The 13,969-nt window shown below is 41.0% G+C and overlaps 1 protein-coding gene across 2 annotated transcripts in view; it reads right to left on the reverse strand.

Moving 5' to 3' along the window:
• Positions 1–1,163: 1,163 nt before the first annotated feature.
• Positions 1,164–13,969, reverse strand: part of TBC1D9 (TBC1 domain family member 9) — a 44,006-nt gene continuing 31,200 nt past the window's right edge. The window contains exons 14-21 of one of the 2 annotated variants that reach the window (XM_063156976.1): positions 11,632–11,730; positions 11,436–11,504; positions 9,934–10,174; positions 6,822–6,887; positions 5,496–5,582; positions 4,534–4,608; positions 4,294–4,394; positions 1,164–3,353 (exon numbers count right to left, since the gene is read on the reverse strand). In XM_063156976.1, the coding sequence (XP_063013046.1) occupies positions 2,634–3,353; positions 4,294–4,394; positions 4,534–4,608; positions 5,496–5,582; positions 6,822–6,887; positions 9,934–10,174; positions 11,436–11,504; positions 11,632–11,730 (1,458 nt within the window). In that variant the 3' untranslated portion in view covers positions 1,164–2,633. The remainder of the gene's footprint in view (positions 3,354–4,293; positions 4,395–4,533; positions 4,609–5,495; positions 5,583–6,821; positions 6,888–9,933; positions 10,175–11,435; positions 11,505–11,631; positions 11,731–13,969) is intronic. The other variant, XM_063156977.1, reaches the window with a different exon arrangement.

Consider the following 13,969-nt stretch of genomic DNA (forward strand, 5'->3'; position numbering starts at 1 on the left):
CTAGATTGCCCCCAGCTTGCTGAGAGGTCCTTGGTTCTCAGTCCTGTTTCCCAGATGGGCTGCTGTGCTCTGCTGCAAGTCGTACAGGTTTATTACTGCTTCGTTTCAGTTCTTTTAAAATCTTCACTTGAAAAGAAGCACTCTCTCAAGCTTAAAAAAAAATTAAAACAAATCCACAGCACAACAAAAGCCCCTACCAAACCCAACCCCCCCCAAAACCCCACAACAATGACTTTATTTGAAGGACCTGGAAGTTAACTCTCAGAGGCAACTCAAAATCTGAGCATTTTTGCTCAGGAGGAACAACATTTAAAAGCTGGAGAACAACTCTGGAGATAGAAACCCTCAAGTGTTGTTGGTTTGTTGTTTTTTTTCACTCCATATCTTCTGGCATGAATACAGTACATACAGTAAGCCTTTAAAAATACTATCATTTTCCCCAAAGTTTCACACCATTGTATGCTGGTCACCTGAATTCCTGTGTGGCTTTCTGTTCAGCAGCTCCCACACTGCTACTAAAGAGCAGGCACAGCAGATCTTGTCACCAAACACACTTCCAGGTGTCCTGATCAGGGGGGCAGCCTCATCCAAACCAAACTGGGAAAGATCAGCTCACCTGGCTGCTGCCTATAGCAATGCCATCCTTGAAGAGGAGCGGGCTCACACCTGGGAGCTTTGCTGATGTGATCAGGAGGGTAAGGAAGGGCACTGGAGCAAAACAAAATAAAGTTACCTTGTAATTGACCAGAGATCCACTCGTGGCTGCCTCTTCTTGTGACAGGAGCCCCAACAGCAAAATAATTCTTGTCAAGCCCTGCATCCCCTGCTGTGGGTGGGGTGGGAACAAAGCTGACAAGCTCTTAAAAGAAAAATGTTTTGGAGAACTTAAAAAGGTCAGTGGTCCACTTAAAGATACTAATTCTTAGTGCTGAAGACTTCCATGGCAGCTTATTCAGCTGCCATACATTGTAATAAAGCCCCCACTTTGGCTTCTTGAATTAAAACAAAGCAGTAGCATTCAAAATGGTGATCATGGCTTCAGATTAATATCATTATTTGGTACATCTGTAAACCCATCCACAGCCACAGCATACAGTGCTTTTTCATACCATTACCAGGAGACATACTAACATTTGTCTGTGTAATAAAGCACAACCACCTCATTTTCCCTCTAGCATGACTTTAATAGTTAAAAATCAAATCTGTGCAGAGTGTACTTTATTTGTTCACATTACCTATTTGTGGTTAAAAACCACTTAATCTGACAGTTTAAAAGCATTCTTTTAAAACCAAAGAATTAAACATAGCTTGTGCTAAAAAAACCTGCAAGGTACGTGGATGCAGTATTATACAGGAGTATAAAAATCAACAGTATTCTACAGAAAATATTCTCAAAACAGCAAATAAAGATTAGGCATGTAGGCATGATCCTGAAACAAACAAATATGAATTAAAAAACAGCTAACAAAATCTAAAAAAAAATCCCAAATACCTGTATAAAAAAGCAAGGATTCAAAGTGCAGGTGCTCCAGTTTTCATTTCAACACATTATTCAGTAAGTCAATACAGGATACTATTCATTTCATATAAAGTGACAGTGTTCTCAGTAAGATTTAAACATTCAGTTACATTATCTTGCAGATTTCATTACTGCTGCTTTACACTGTAGTAAATAAAGACTTATGCAATACAGGCTTTTATTAATCTAACAAGAATATGATAGGTTGGTGGTAAAGGTTAGTTTTAAGAACTAAGCTATATGTGCTGTAGATTCAGCCTTAGAAGCAGATACATATATACTTCTTTTCCCCTAAGCTTTTAAAAACAGACTTCAAATTTTGAAAAGAGACTCTCCCAATCTGTTCTGGGACCTGCATAGTGTCTTTGGAGAACACCAGCAAAGCTTCCAAGTCCACTGGTTGGGAATACAGCTCTGGGCAGGGTCATGCTGGAGATCTTCCTTTGGTGGCCCCAGCTGGCAAAGGCAAATGGGCAGAAACCATCACATTGATCCACACTTGCCTGATTTGGTGAACCCATTAGGTTGGGATGGACTTCTCACTTGAGCATACCAGTCTCAGGCACAGGAAGTTAGGAGCCAGGCAGGTGTCACTGAAGTGGTCTTTCATAGATTCAGAAAAGTAAAATCAAAGCATTCCTTTTTGGAAAAAAAAAATACTAAATAAAATTATGATTCAAGAATGTTGCCTGGAACTTATTTTCACCTGAGGTCCTTTTCAGGTTGACAGCGTCCCTTTAAATTTTAGGTTCTTCCCATTTTGTTGTTTGTTTTTCCCCAAGCATCAGATCTCTATACATGCCTATTTTAAAAACGCTCATAAATATTGGCATTAAGTTTACATTTAGAAATTAAGAACTAATCTTTACCATTATACACGGACAGCAATATTAATAATACACACACTTCACTGACAAGCATTTTCTTTTCTGTATTTTGAATAAAATCTGCATATGTAACATTTCCCACAGAAAGAGTGATTATACTTGAAGATAGTTATGTTTGCACCCCAACATTTTCACATTAGTGAAAACAACTAAAATACCAGGGCCTCTGCCAGGTACTAATAAATAGAGAATAAAAAGAAAACTGAAATAAAAAACCCGGCTGCCTTTTATCCCGACATAGTAGAGATCTCGTAGTCGCTGGCCGAGGTGATTGGCTTGCCCCTCATCCTGATGTTTTTGGCGTTGGTGATCCTGGCCATCATGGACACGGGCTTGTCGAAGTACCTGACGAGGGCGGGCTCGGTGAGCAGGGAGGCCAGGAACTGCTCGAAGGTGATGGCCCAGTCCCTGTCGAGGCTGGTGCTGCGGCGCAGGGCCGGGCCGCGCCCGCTGCGCACCAGCACCGTGTCCTCGCCGATGTCCTCGCAGTGCAGCTTGTCCTCGTCGTGCGAGCCCGCGCTCAGCACCGAGTACGAGGACATGGAGCTGTCGTCCTTGGTGTCGTCGTCCGAGATGAGCATGGAGGAGCAGGCCCCGTTGTCCCTGGGAGAGGAGTCCTCCAGCTTGATGTCCTCCATGTGCATGCCCAGGGCGCCGTCGGTGCCGGCCGCCTCCTCCTCGCCGGCCGCGAGGCCGCTGCGGAACGCCTTGTGCTGCTCCAGGGGGAACTGCTGCTGCTCCTTCTTGGGGAACAGCTCGCCCTGCGCGGCCTTGCTGCAGCTGCTGCTGTCCGTGTCGCCGGGGGGCTGCATGCTGAAGAGCTTCCCCACCTCCCCGATCTCCAGCAGCAGGCTGGTCACGGCAGCTGTGGCGTGGTACAGGTCCTGCTCGTTGGGGTCCTCACTGAACATGTTGTACATCGTCTTGCACAGCTCAATGAACTGCCCCTAAACACCACAGGGGGAGGGAACATTAACACAAGCAGGAAAAAATCACACTGACGTCTTCCAAACCAGTTTTAAAACACTGGGATTGAGGCAGGACACAAGGGTTTACGTGACTGAAGTGAAATTTGAAATAATGCAGGTGCAGTCTAGGAAGCATACTCTGTGGCTGGGCAGTCACATATGTAGCATCTCTAAAATGTATTTAGAATAAATGATTGGATGTTTTGTCCAACATATCACAAATAGACTTCTCTGCAGCCACAGGAGGGCAACAGAGGGTGAGCAGTGAGACACTTTGCATTGATTTTGGTGGATTCTCTTGTAGGAATGATGCTAAGTATAACTAAGGGTTTGCTAAAACTGATGAGAAGTAATGAACAATCAAGTCCCGCAGCACTTAGCTGACAGGAGTAACTAAGTTGGATACAATTATTTGAAATTCAAAACTGATAAATGAGATGGGAAGATTTGCTCAGGGCTACCTTAAGTAAGAATCACTGTTCTATAGGAAATAAACCTTCCCTACATTCTCTGGAGGAAAGAGCTATCCCAATGGGTCTCCTCCTCCTCCCCAGCAGCTGTGGATCTGAGGGGATTGAGACTAGCAGTACAAACTACAAAACACAAAATACTACTTTCAGGTTATGCTTATTAGACATGAAGAGCTGGCTGGTGATATTCAGCGTCACATCCTTTGTCTAAAGATCAAAATAATATGTTTTACCTTTCCTACATGTGTGTATCTCATTTTTGGGATGTTTTGGGAGCTGAATGCCAGTTAAAACTATTTTGTAAACAATAAACTTCTGCAATCAGCTGACTGCTACTCTGGTAAAAAAGTATCTGCTCAAAATAAAACCTCTGTTCAGTGTTAATACATTGAATATTTATAGATATGTGAAGAAAGTTTAAATTTAATGAAAAGTGGCAGCAGAAGTACCTGATTTAGCTTGGGTAAGTCCTTTGTGTTTTTTGCTTTGGATTTATTCTCTTGGCTCCACATTCTCAGGTAATTTCGATTCTCTTGTGAGCTCTTCTTGCCTATTGCCAACAAATTACCCAGAGAGGGAGGAAAAAGTCCATGAAGAAACCTCAAATTATTCCCTTTATTCCCCATTTTCAAAAGGAGCATCTTTACATGAAATGAAAGATGTAACTCACAAGGAGACACCAAGCATACCTTTGTCTGTTTTCAGACTCACTGTAACAAACCCATCATCTACTCCATGTTTGCTCCTGCTGTCTAGGCCAACAACTAGGACGTGGAGGGGCAGGGGGAGAGAGAGATCAGTGTGGGTTTAGATACAGACATTGTTTTCACATGCACAGTGCAAAATAACAAAATGTTTACAAATATTTACAAACTCTGCAAAAAAAGCAGAGAAAAATTGCAGGTATAAATTCTGGCTTTGTTTACCCTTAAACCTGGCCATAAATTCCATTTAATTTATACTGTCACTACTTAGGCTGGGACAACCTTAGGTTTTGTCCACATAGTAAAATGATTAACCCATGCTAACACAACACACCTCCTAGCATGATACATGCTTGGTGATTGTACTAGTGCATCCTCTTGCCTCTCAGGAGCTGAAATTGCCATTTCTAGACTATTAACTCTTACCTGTATTTTCAAACAACTTTCCTCCCACTTATAACCTGAAGGATGGGTTATATTTTTCTTGAATCAAAAAGAAACTTCACATCAAGTATAACAAGAAAGAGAAAGTCAATAAAGCAGAAGTGATGAGGCCCTGGCTCTCGTAAGGGCACATGAGATTTCAAACTGCTGAACTACATATTGATGTATCTTTTGCTCTCTGTGTTTTAGAATGTTTTAAGTTCTGATCCAGATACATCTTGAAAGCCAATCTATTTATTCTTGTTCTTCACAAAATTACTTCTATTACAACACATGGAGTTATTCTACAAGTACTTCTGCAATGCACAATTCAGGGGGACTCTGAGTGTACACATGCCTGCACCTCTCAAGATATCAACACGTATACAAATGCTTCATAATACTTTTTCCAGAGAATACTTTGCTAACTAAGTTTAATCCAATTAAAAAGTAGCTCCCTAAAAAGACATGTTGAGTGAAATGCATCACCTCATCTTCCCATGCCCGAGACAGAAGATGCCTACCATGTGTACAGTCTGGTGTGATGTCCTCAAAAAAGTACTGAGTAGCTTCAAAAGCAGAGTCTGGCTCTTCTTGCTCAGGGGATGGATCTAAGCAACACAGTAAGATTCTTTCATTAAAAATTTCACCCTTTAATTAAAAACTGAAAGATATTTCCATTAATACATTTAGAATGTAGATTTCTAGAAGTACAAGGGTCTGATGTGCTAGGAATCATCTCTTTTTAACTCACAGGAGATGAACAACTGGACCTCAATTGGCTCCTTCCCAACATCCAATACTGTATCACATGGAGCTGTTTGCTTCTAGAGGCTGGCTTACCCATCCTCCCATGCCAACTTCCATTACTTTCTTCTGTACAGCTCAGTGTGTCCTAAGCAGGGTTTGCCCTCTTTCCTACCTTGAAACAACCTCTCATCATTTGGAATGAGCTTGCCAGTCCCCAGATATGAGAAACTGCATTCTTAAAACCAGATATTTTTGGTAATAGTTCAATGTCTTTTTAAAGTATTTTTAGAAAGTATTTGAAAGTATTTTTTCCCATTTAAATTACTGAATCACTCAGGCCTACCTCCAAGCAAAACCAGCTGGGAGCAATCAGCCATGTTCAAAGTACACAAAGGGGAAATGTCCTCTAAAGTTTTTAGATATGTTTACCACAGCATGTAGATGTGCACAAGAACTAAACTACCAAAGCAGCAGCAATGTTCAGAAAGGACAGCAGTGGGTTCTTTATGGCATGTGGGTGACAAGCCAGAGAGGACACAGCTCCAGCAGAGAATTTTCACAACTGCTCTGAGGTGTTTTCATCCCCTCTCCACCCTGAACTGCCTCTCTCACTTAGCTGAGCCCAGCTTTGTACAGCTCCCAGGAAAACACATCTGTGAAACCATCTGGAGCTTCTCCCTGCCAACACTTGTGCCAGCCCAAAGGGGAAATCAAGAAGAAAGCCTGGGGACAGAAATGAGGAGCCAGGACATGCAGGAACATTTCAAACTAGCTTAATTTTCCAACGCTTAAATGGAGTGCATTGTGGTAACATATGCTGAAGAACACTGGACTTATGCCTGGAGGATATCACCAACCCCAGCTTAACAGGCAAGAGACATTTATATGTTTGTGCAGGGAACAATTCAGGGCTGTGAGGAAGCTTTCAGACTTTCCAAATCTGTCTGGTTAGAGTAGAAGCTTCCTTATTTTACTGCTGCATAAACAGATACACTAATTCCCACAAATTAATTTTTAATTGGGAAAGCCAGCCATAAACAACTCTGCTCCAAATTCCTGTTCTCAGCAAAACAAGAGCTATTTTAACATCATTTACTTACCAGGCAAAACATGCATTTTATACAGTAGCTTCAGCTTCTCTGTCAGGTCTCCATGGCATGCTGCACCTACACAACATTACATGCAGTACATTACTAGTCAGCATTCTGTGCCATTTGATTTGTTATTGCCACAATAACAGCTGCTACATTCACTCTGCTGGGAGGTACTGTATCCCTTTAAAGCTCAAGATCATAAGGCAGTCACTCGCCTTCACACAGTAAAAACAGTAAGAGAACACAGACAAATCTACCCTGAATTTCGTACTGCAATCTTGGCTCCTTTTTTAAATGCCTATTTCATAAAACTGTCTATGGTTATGGCATTATCACTCAGAAAGGCCTCCAGCTGGAACTTAACAAGACATTTTTTGTGTGGACTTCAAACTTTCCGGTCTGAGGATCTAATAACAACATCACATGTCTCAGAGCAGTATGATATTTACCAAAAAAATTTTTAAAAAGAGATAAATTCAAATAAACAGCATTAATCATACTTAGCCATGGGCTAAATTGATGTTCAGGCAATGCTTTCTAGTGATTTTTCCACATCTACACTGTATGAAATCCGAGAGGTCTATTGAAGCCCCTCCTTCCAATTAATTAAATGGACAGTAGTTAATTTTCAAGTAACTAAATAAGAGATAATCAGACTTTCATACATCTCACTTGTTGTGACATGCCATCCATAAATAAATGAACTAACTTCTACTAATTAGATAGTGCAGAGATTCATTTTACCTTATAGGTGACTGTCAATGTACCTCTGCTATGCAAACTTCAGAGTGTGGTGTGGCAAGTACTAACAGTCACAGTCTCTGGTAAAGCCTCACACTCCAATAAATACAGGTGTTAGGCCAAAAAAAAGTTGAGCACAACCCCATGAGCCATTTTGCTGTCAACGCGGTCCTTTTTAAGCACAAAAGCTCATGATGTTCCCATCTGGTGTATCACACCATGCAGATAATGCATTCTCTTCTGGTAAAGGCAACATGACATAACCAAAGGACAGAATGGGCTGCACTTGTGCATCCTCCATCAACAGGAACTGCAAAATAGGATTCAGGGCACAGGGTGACACATGTAGGCTTGCTGCTCTCTCTGTCCCCAGATTTGAAGAGAACTGAAAATCTCCATAGCTACAATTTGAGAAAAATCTGTATGTGCTTCCTGATGCACACTTTTCCCTCCTTCCTTTCTGCTCAAAATTAGGAAGAGTATTGCCAGCAGGTCAAGGGAGGTGATCCTGCCTCTGAAAGGCATGGAGAAGTGGTGAGGTTACCACTCTGCTTTTTCAATCTCCTGCATTCTGTGGTCGACAAAACCCTGCTTGCAAAAAGAAAATAAAATACACTCAAGTACTCCTTGTAAGACACAGCTTTCGTCGTGCTGACTCTGACAGGAGGCTGTGCCAAGGACTGCAGTCAGCAGCAGCCACTGGAGGAGTGGGGAGCTGTGTGCTCTGAGAAGGGGGCACTGCCAAACACGATGGGAGGCAGGAGGCCACTTGGAATCCATGCAGAGATCTCTGCAGCTTACTTGGATGTGCAGGCAACAGCTGTCATGCTATCATGCAGTGTGTTACAGGAGTGCAGGGGAGCTTTGTAAGAGTGAATAACTTAAAGAGCTCCTCACCAAGGCTGAAAACCTCTTCTGAGCAGCACAACTCACTGGGCAAACCACTCCTATATTTGGGCTATATTATTGTAACAGGGCACAGAGTAAACATAAAGAATGCACAAAGTTATTCCATCTTTGCTCAGCTGAGGCCCTAGAGGCACCTGAAGTAGGAGGTTCATGAGCTATTTGTTGTAGGGACAATGAAAAAGAAATTGAATGATTAGAAGTCCTGGGGCATGGTGAAATATGCTCAAACAGGTCCATTGTTCTTGACTATGTTGTCCTTACCACTCATGTGCTTCTCAACTGAAAAAGGTGTCAGCAGGGTTGATTTACTTTTTAGGGGAGTAAAAAAAGAAGGTTTTCAAATTACACCACAGTGGGCTTAGTTTCTGAAAAATATCAGATTTCAGAATGAGCATTTATAATTGTTTTGCCCACTCAAGGTTTTAGTTCAGTCATGTTAGCTTACTGCCACATCTGTGCACTTCACATGCATTTCTGCTCACAGTGCTCAATACTGGCCCTTGTTCATGTTATTCATTACTGGCTCCAAAATTTGCTGTCTCAATCAATAGCTGGCTGACTGTTACTGACAGCATCCTGGAAACTGGAAGAGTGGTTAACTTCTGGGTCCCCAAAAGGCCCCAGTGTGTTACATGGAACAGTACCTCAAATACAAATCACTGCACCACAAGAAACACTGGGATTTTTGGGGTGGTGTGAAAGGGAGGTGTGCAGCCAGTTTTACTGTCAGAGCTACTTTGCACTTACAAGAGAACAAGTGCTTCTACTTCTGTACAGAGGTTTAATGCAAGGCTGCATTTGGAGCCTCAATGCTTAAACATAGTTAATTAACAAAGAGCTGCTGAAAGCCAGACAAGGAAACCTTTTCACTCTCAAAAAGAATCAAAATACAGAGCTGGCAGAAATTCCACATTGCCACGAAATGACACATGGTAGATGGTGAGATGTTGGTCACTTACAGCAAACAACTCCTGCCATATTTAAAAAAGGAGGGGCTGGCTCCTGCCTCATCTTTGCTTCCTCACACTAATCCTGGGGCTCACAATGTCCTTTTTCATGTCCTGAAATCTTGCTTCTTCAGGACTAAAACATTCAGCCTCCCTCTCTGACCTGCACCTCCGTTTTCTCCTTTTCAGGGGACTTCCAAACTGCTCTCTGCAGTTTTGGTTACTGATTTCAGAAGCAAGAGAGGTAGTACCTCACACTCTAACTAATGCCTAGGGAAACGCACCATTAAGCGCCTGTGTTGCAGTTAGATTTTGTGTTGAGAGTTAGCAGCCAGTGAAATCCTCAGATCCTAATGGATCTGCTCATGTACTGTCCTTTTCCCAGTGTGATACACCACTGCCTAATGCAGATTCACCTGCTAAGGTCTGAGGGAACCACTGCCACAGGCACGATAAAACGAGCTGAAAGGAAACAAACTGTTTTGTCACGTTAGTTTGAGAGAGCCGTGGATCCGCCTTACTCAGGCCAGAGACGAATTCCCGGAAGTTGATGAGCAGATCTCCATTCTCATCCAGCAGCCTGAAGAGGCGGGCAGCCAGCGTGTCAGAGTGGGTGCCGCAGGCCCAGGGGAACAGGAGAGCAAACATGCCCTTGAACTGCTCGAAGTCGATGCGGTACTGCTCCAGGTAGGGCAGGCTGGGGTCGTGCCGCTCCGTGGCATTGCTGGTCCCTCCCCAGTAGCAGCTCGTCAGGTGTTCTGCCTGAACAGAGGGCAAACACCAGGACACCGTCAGCACCTCTAGAAACAATTCATCGCCCTCCACGATAAAAACAATTCCAAACAACTCTTCACATGCATTCTTAAAACAATGCGACATAACAGAAGCCCTTCTGCTTTTGGAAGGGGTTTCTCCTCCAAACAGCATAAAAAACCATCCCTCTACTAAAAAAAAGGAAAAAAGGAGATAAAGCAAAACTTTTTCTGCCTTTCAGTTAGATGAAACATGAAATATCTGTTTTGGCCGGAGCTGTGACTTCCCAGGCTTGTTGTGCTTAGTCAGCCTCATCATGCAGCTAAGTCAGAAGGCTCATGAAATCTTTATTTATTCCTTACTCATATTAAAATAGCTGGTTATTTGAAATATTTCCTGTAGATCCTCAAAAACAGTGAATAATGCACTGTTCTTTCAGTCTTACTGAAGTCAGTGGAGGTTCTGGGGCTGATTTTGCCAGAATCTAATTCAAAACAATTCAGAAGCTTAGAGAGAAAAAGATCCCATTGCTGCACAGTGATTAACCAGGAAGACTGTGGGACTTGGTCTCACTGATTTCATGGAAGACTGAAAGAAGGCACTGCAGGATTTGGACAACTAGGACTTCTTGTTACAGATGGGAAATTAAGAGGATATAAATTCTTCATGATATTTTAAAAAAATCTCTTGTCATAACAAAACAGAGGAAGAAAGTAACTTAAGACACTGTGCAGAAAGGTGAAGCTAACACATTTAAATGCTCACCTTTAAATTTGTGGATGTAATGGCACTGCTGTATAACCAACTTACAAAGACACATCACTTTGTGGCATTCAATTCCCATTTAATGCATTAAAGCATTAACAATAGCAAAAATCAGCTACTGCTATACAGAAGTATTAACTATCTGAGATAACAGAATAATTATGATAAATTCCAAAACTTGGGTCAGGTAGACAGACACATATGTTTAGTTTCTAATGACTGATCAAAAGCCTCTATACCATTTTTCATTTTATATTTTTAGCAGTATATATTTTTTTCCATGGACAAATCAATTAGTGAACTAAACCTTTCTCAATGTTTTAAAAACTGCTTGAGTTTAGGATTTTTTGTATATCAATAATACAGCAGCTAATCCAAGTTTGTATCAAGATACCAAACAATAACTGACAGACTTGACTTGGTGCTTAGAAAAGACAGATTCCCACACCAAAATGAACATTTACACCTCCTAGAGGCACATGACCTTATCTTCACTTCGCTTTACCTTGAAAAGCGCATACAGTTCCTCCAGTTCATCGATAGTGAAAGAAGTCTCTGTCACAATAGTCCGTACCTTTGGAAACAACATCAACAGTTACAGATTAGAAATTCATGTTTCACTGAAAAGCTAAGTTAAGTTCAGAAACTGACTAAACTTATTCTGTGCAAAGAACATTATTATATTATATTTCAGTACTGACCACATTGCGCTTTGTAGTATCTTCGAGGGTTTGGATGACTTTCAGTCTTTGTTTGAATCTCATTTGTTCAATTAAATCTGCCCGGATACTTCCAAATTTCTTGAAAGAGAAAAAGCAGTACATGATTGTCTGTGTATTAATATTCAGAATATTCAGCTTGCCTTTAATTTATTAGAAAAATTAATTTAATTTTGTGATGTACCACAAATGAAACTGCTGTTATTGCATTTTTCAAGCACATCACAAAATTACAAAGACTTTAGGACTATATCACTAGATTTTATTTTTCCCAATAGCTTATTTTAATTTGAAAGGTCTGTATTCAACTTCAAACTCTCTCACTTCAAACTGTAATCTCATAAGGTAGAAACTTCTTGCTTGGCAAACCTCTGTGAATAGACTGTTTTGTAAGTCCTCCGGCAGAGTTATATTTCAGCTTGTCCTGGAATGTCTCATAATCACAACAGAAAGAGAATATTAAACTAGCTGGATCTCTAATGGTTGAGACAGTACAGCAGTCCTTGCATTCTGAGGATCTGAAACAAAGTAGCAAGAATGCAATTTCCACTAGGAAAAGATGCTCTTTAATACCCAAGTCTTATTTTCAGAAGTTTTTTCCAAAATGCACATAACAGTGTCAGGGAGCTCCTGCACATACTACAAAAGCATCATGGGGGAAAACCTATTAGGAATAATATTCCATGTTTTCATATGCAGAGGAATGCCAAATCCCTAAGATTCATTTCTGTAGAAGTATTATAAGCAGACGTTTCTTGCCATCCAAAATCCACACACCTAGGAATGCACAGATGATCAGCAGGAACAAAAATGCCAGACATCAACTGCACCACATGTAAAGCATAAAGGGGTGGCAGGACACACTTTCATACAAGATGGATTTATATTTCCAGTGCAAGTGCACCTACATAAGCAGGTCATAATATGCTGGCATATCCTTGTAAAATGAAATTCATGCTAAAGCTGCATTTATCTATAAAGGTGTTCATCTTTATCCTGTACCTAGGGAGTAAAAAAATGCTTCATGTACTTGTGAGCATGTTGCAGATGAAGAAGTCTTGACAAAAATAGAATGTAGATAAACATGTAGAATGTAGAAATTAATGAATATCAGGTATCACAGAGGTATTTCAGGTATTCACAAAACCTTCTGAGGCTACACCTATTCCAGTAATCAGTTTATTTACTGGACTGGAGGGCCAAATAAGATGGTCTGTTCACATCCATAAAACTAAAACTCACGTAGTCTTCAAAAGAGCAAGGTTGCAGGTGATTACCTTCTGGGAATGGTCCTTTGTCCATGCTAAATTTCAAATTGTACAAGGGGTTGTTGGAAAGATGTCACCTGTTCAAGGTCAAAGCTGTATCAAACCTTTCCACAGCCCAGACCTTCCAGTGTCAGTTCTTGAGTTAGTATGGCCAGACACCACTCTACACACAGCTGAAATGTTGAAGGCCAATTTTTTTCCTAACTAGCTAACACACAAATTAAATGAGTTAAACATGTAACAGCTCCGATTGTGAGTCTACACTCCACAGACAGCTAGTGAGTTATGCACAGGCTTTTAAAACTCCAGTTATTATGCAGTTTATTATAGAATTATTAGGGTTTTTAAAATAAATTAATTAACAGCAACTTTCTTGAAAGGAATTCTCTCTTTGCAAGCAGCTCCTGCTTTCCTCATGGTTCCTCACTCATCATGCTACTTGTTTTGCCTAATTATACTGAAGAGCAGTTGGTTATTTACCTAGAAGGACATACAAGGTTCTGTGCTGCCAAAGCCCCAAAAAGACAAACTAGCTCTGCACGGAGTCAGATGATTCATTTTAGAGCAGTTAAGCCAATGCAAGAAATCTTCATGATGAGGAGAATGGAAAAATGCATGGGAAACACAACTTCACATTAACACCTTGCTGGCCATTCTGACATCTACCAAACATCCATCTATCCTGACACACTTTTCCCTTCAGCACAGAACATACTAAGGACTGCCTACTTCCTTATTAAATTTGGTGTATTAAAGCAAGGGGGGCTTAGGGTCATAGGAAGTGCCTTTGTAGAAAGCTGTGCTATTGCTAAGTGTAAATCAACTCCATATCAATGGAAGGGAATAATGGAAATTAAAGAGAAAAAATCTTTACAGTTTTTCCTTGATTTTTATAAAATATGGGTATGTCAGAGTAACCAGACATATTTTAACTGATGGCTTTTTTTTTAATTTAAGGACAATTAAAGCAGTGTGCAGATTTTAGCTGGTTTTGCAGGCTTTGTCCTGCCCTTTAATAGATATTAGTTATTAGCAGCTCCTTTCACTTGGAT

The sequence above is a fragment of the Melospiza melodia genome, chromosome 5 (genome assembly GCF_035770615.1).
Source record: "Melospiza melodia melodia isolate bMelMel2 chromosome 5, bMelMel2.pri, whole genome shotgun sequence".
In the NCBI taxonomy this organism is placed as follows: Eukaryota; Metazoa; Chordata; class Aves; order Passeriformes; family Passerellidae; genus Melospiza; species Melospiza melodia.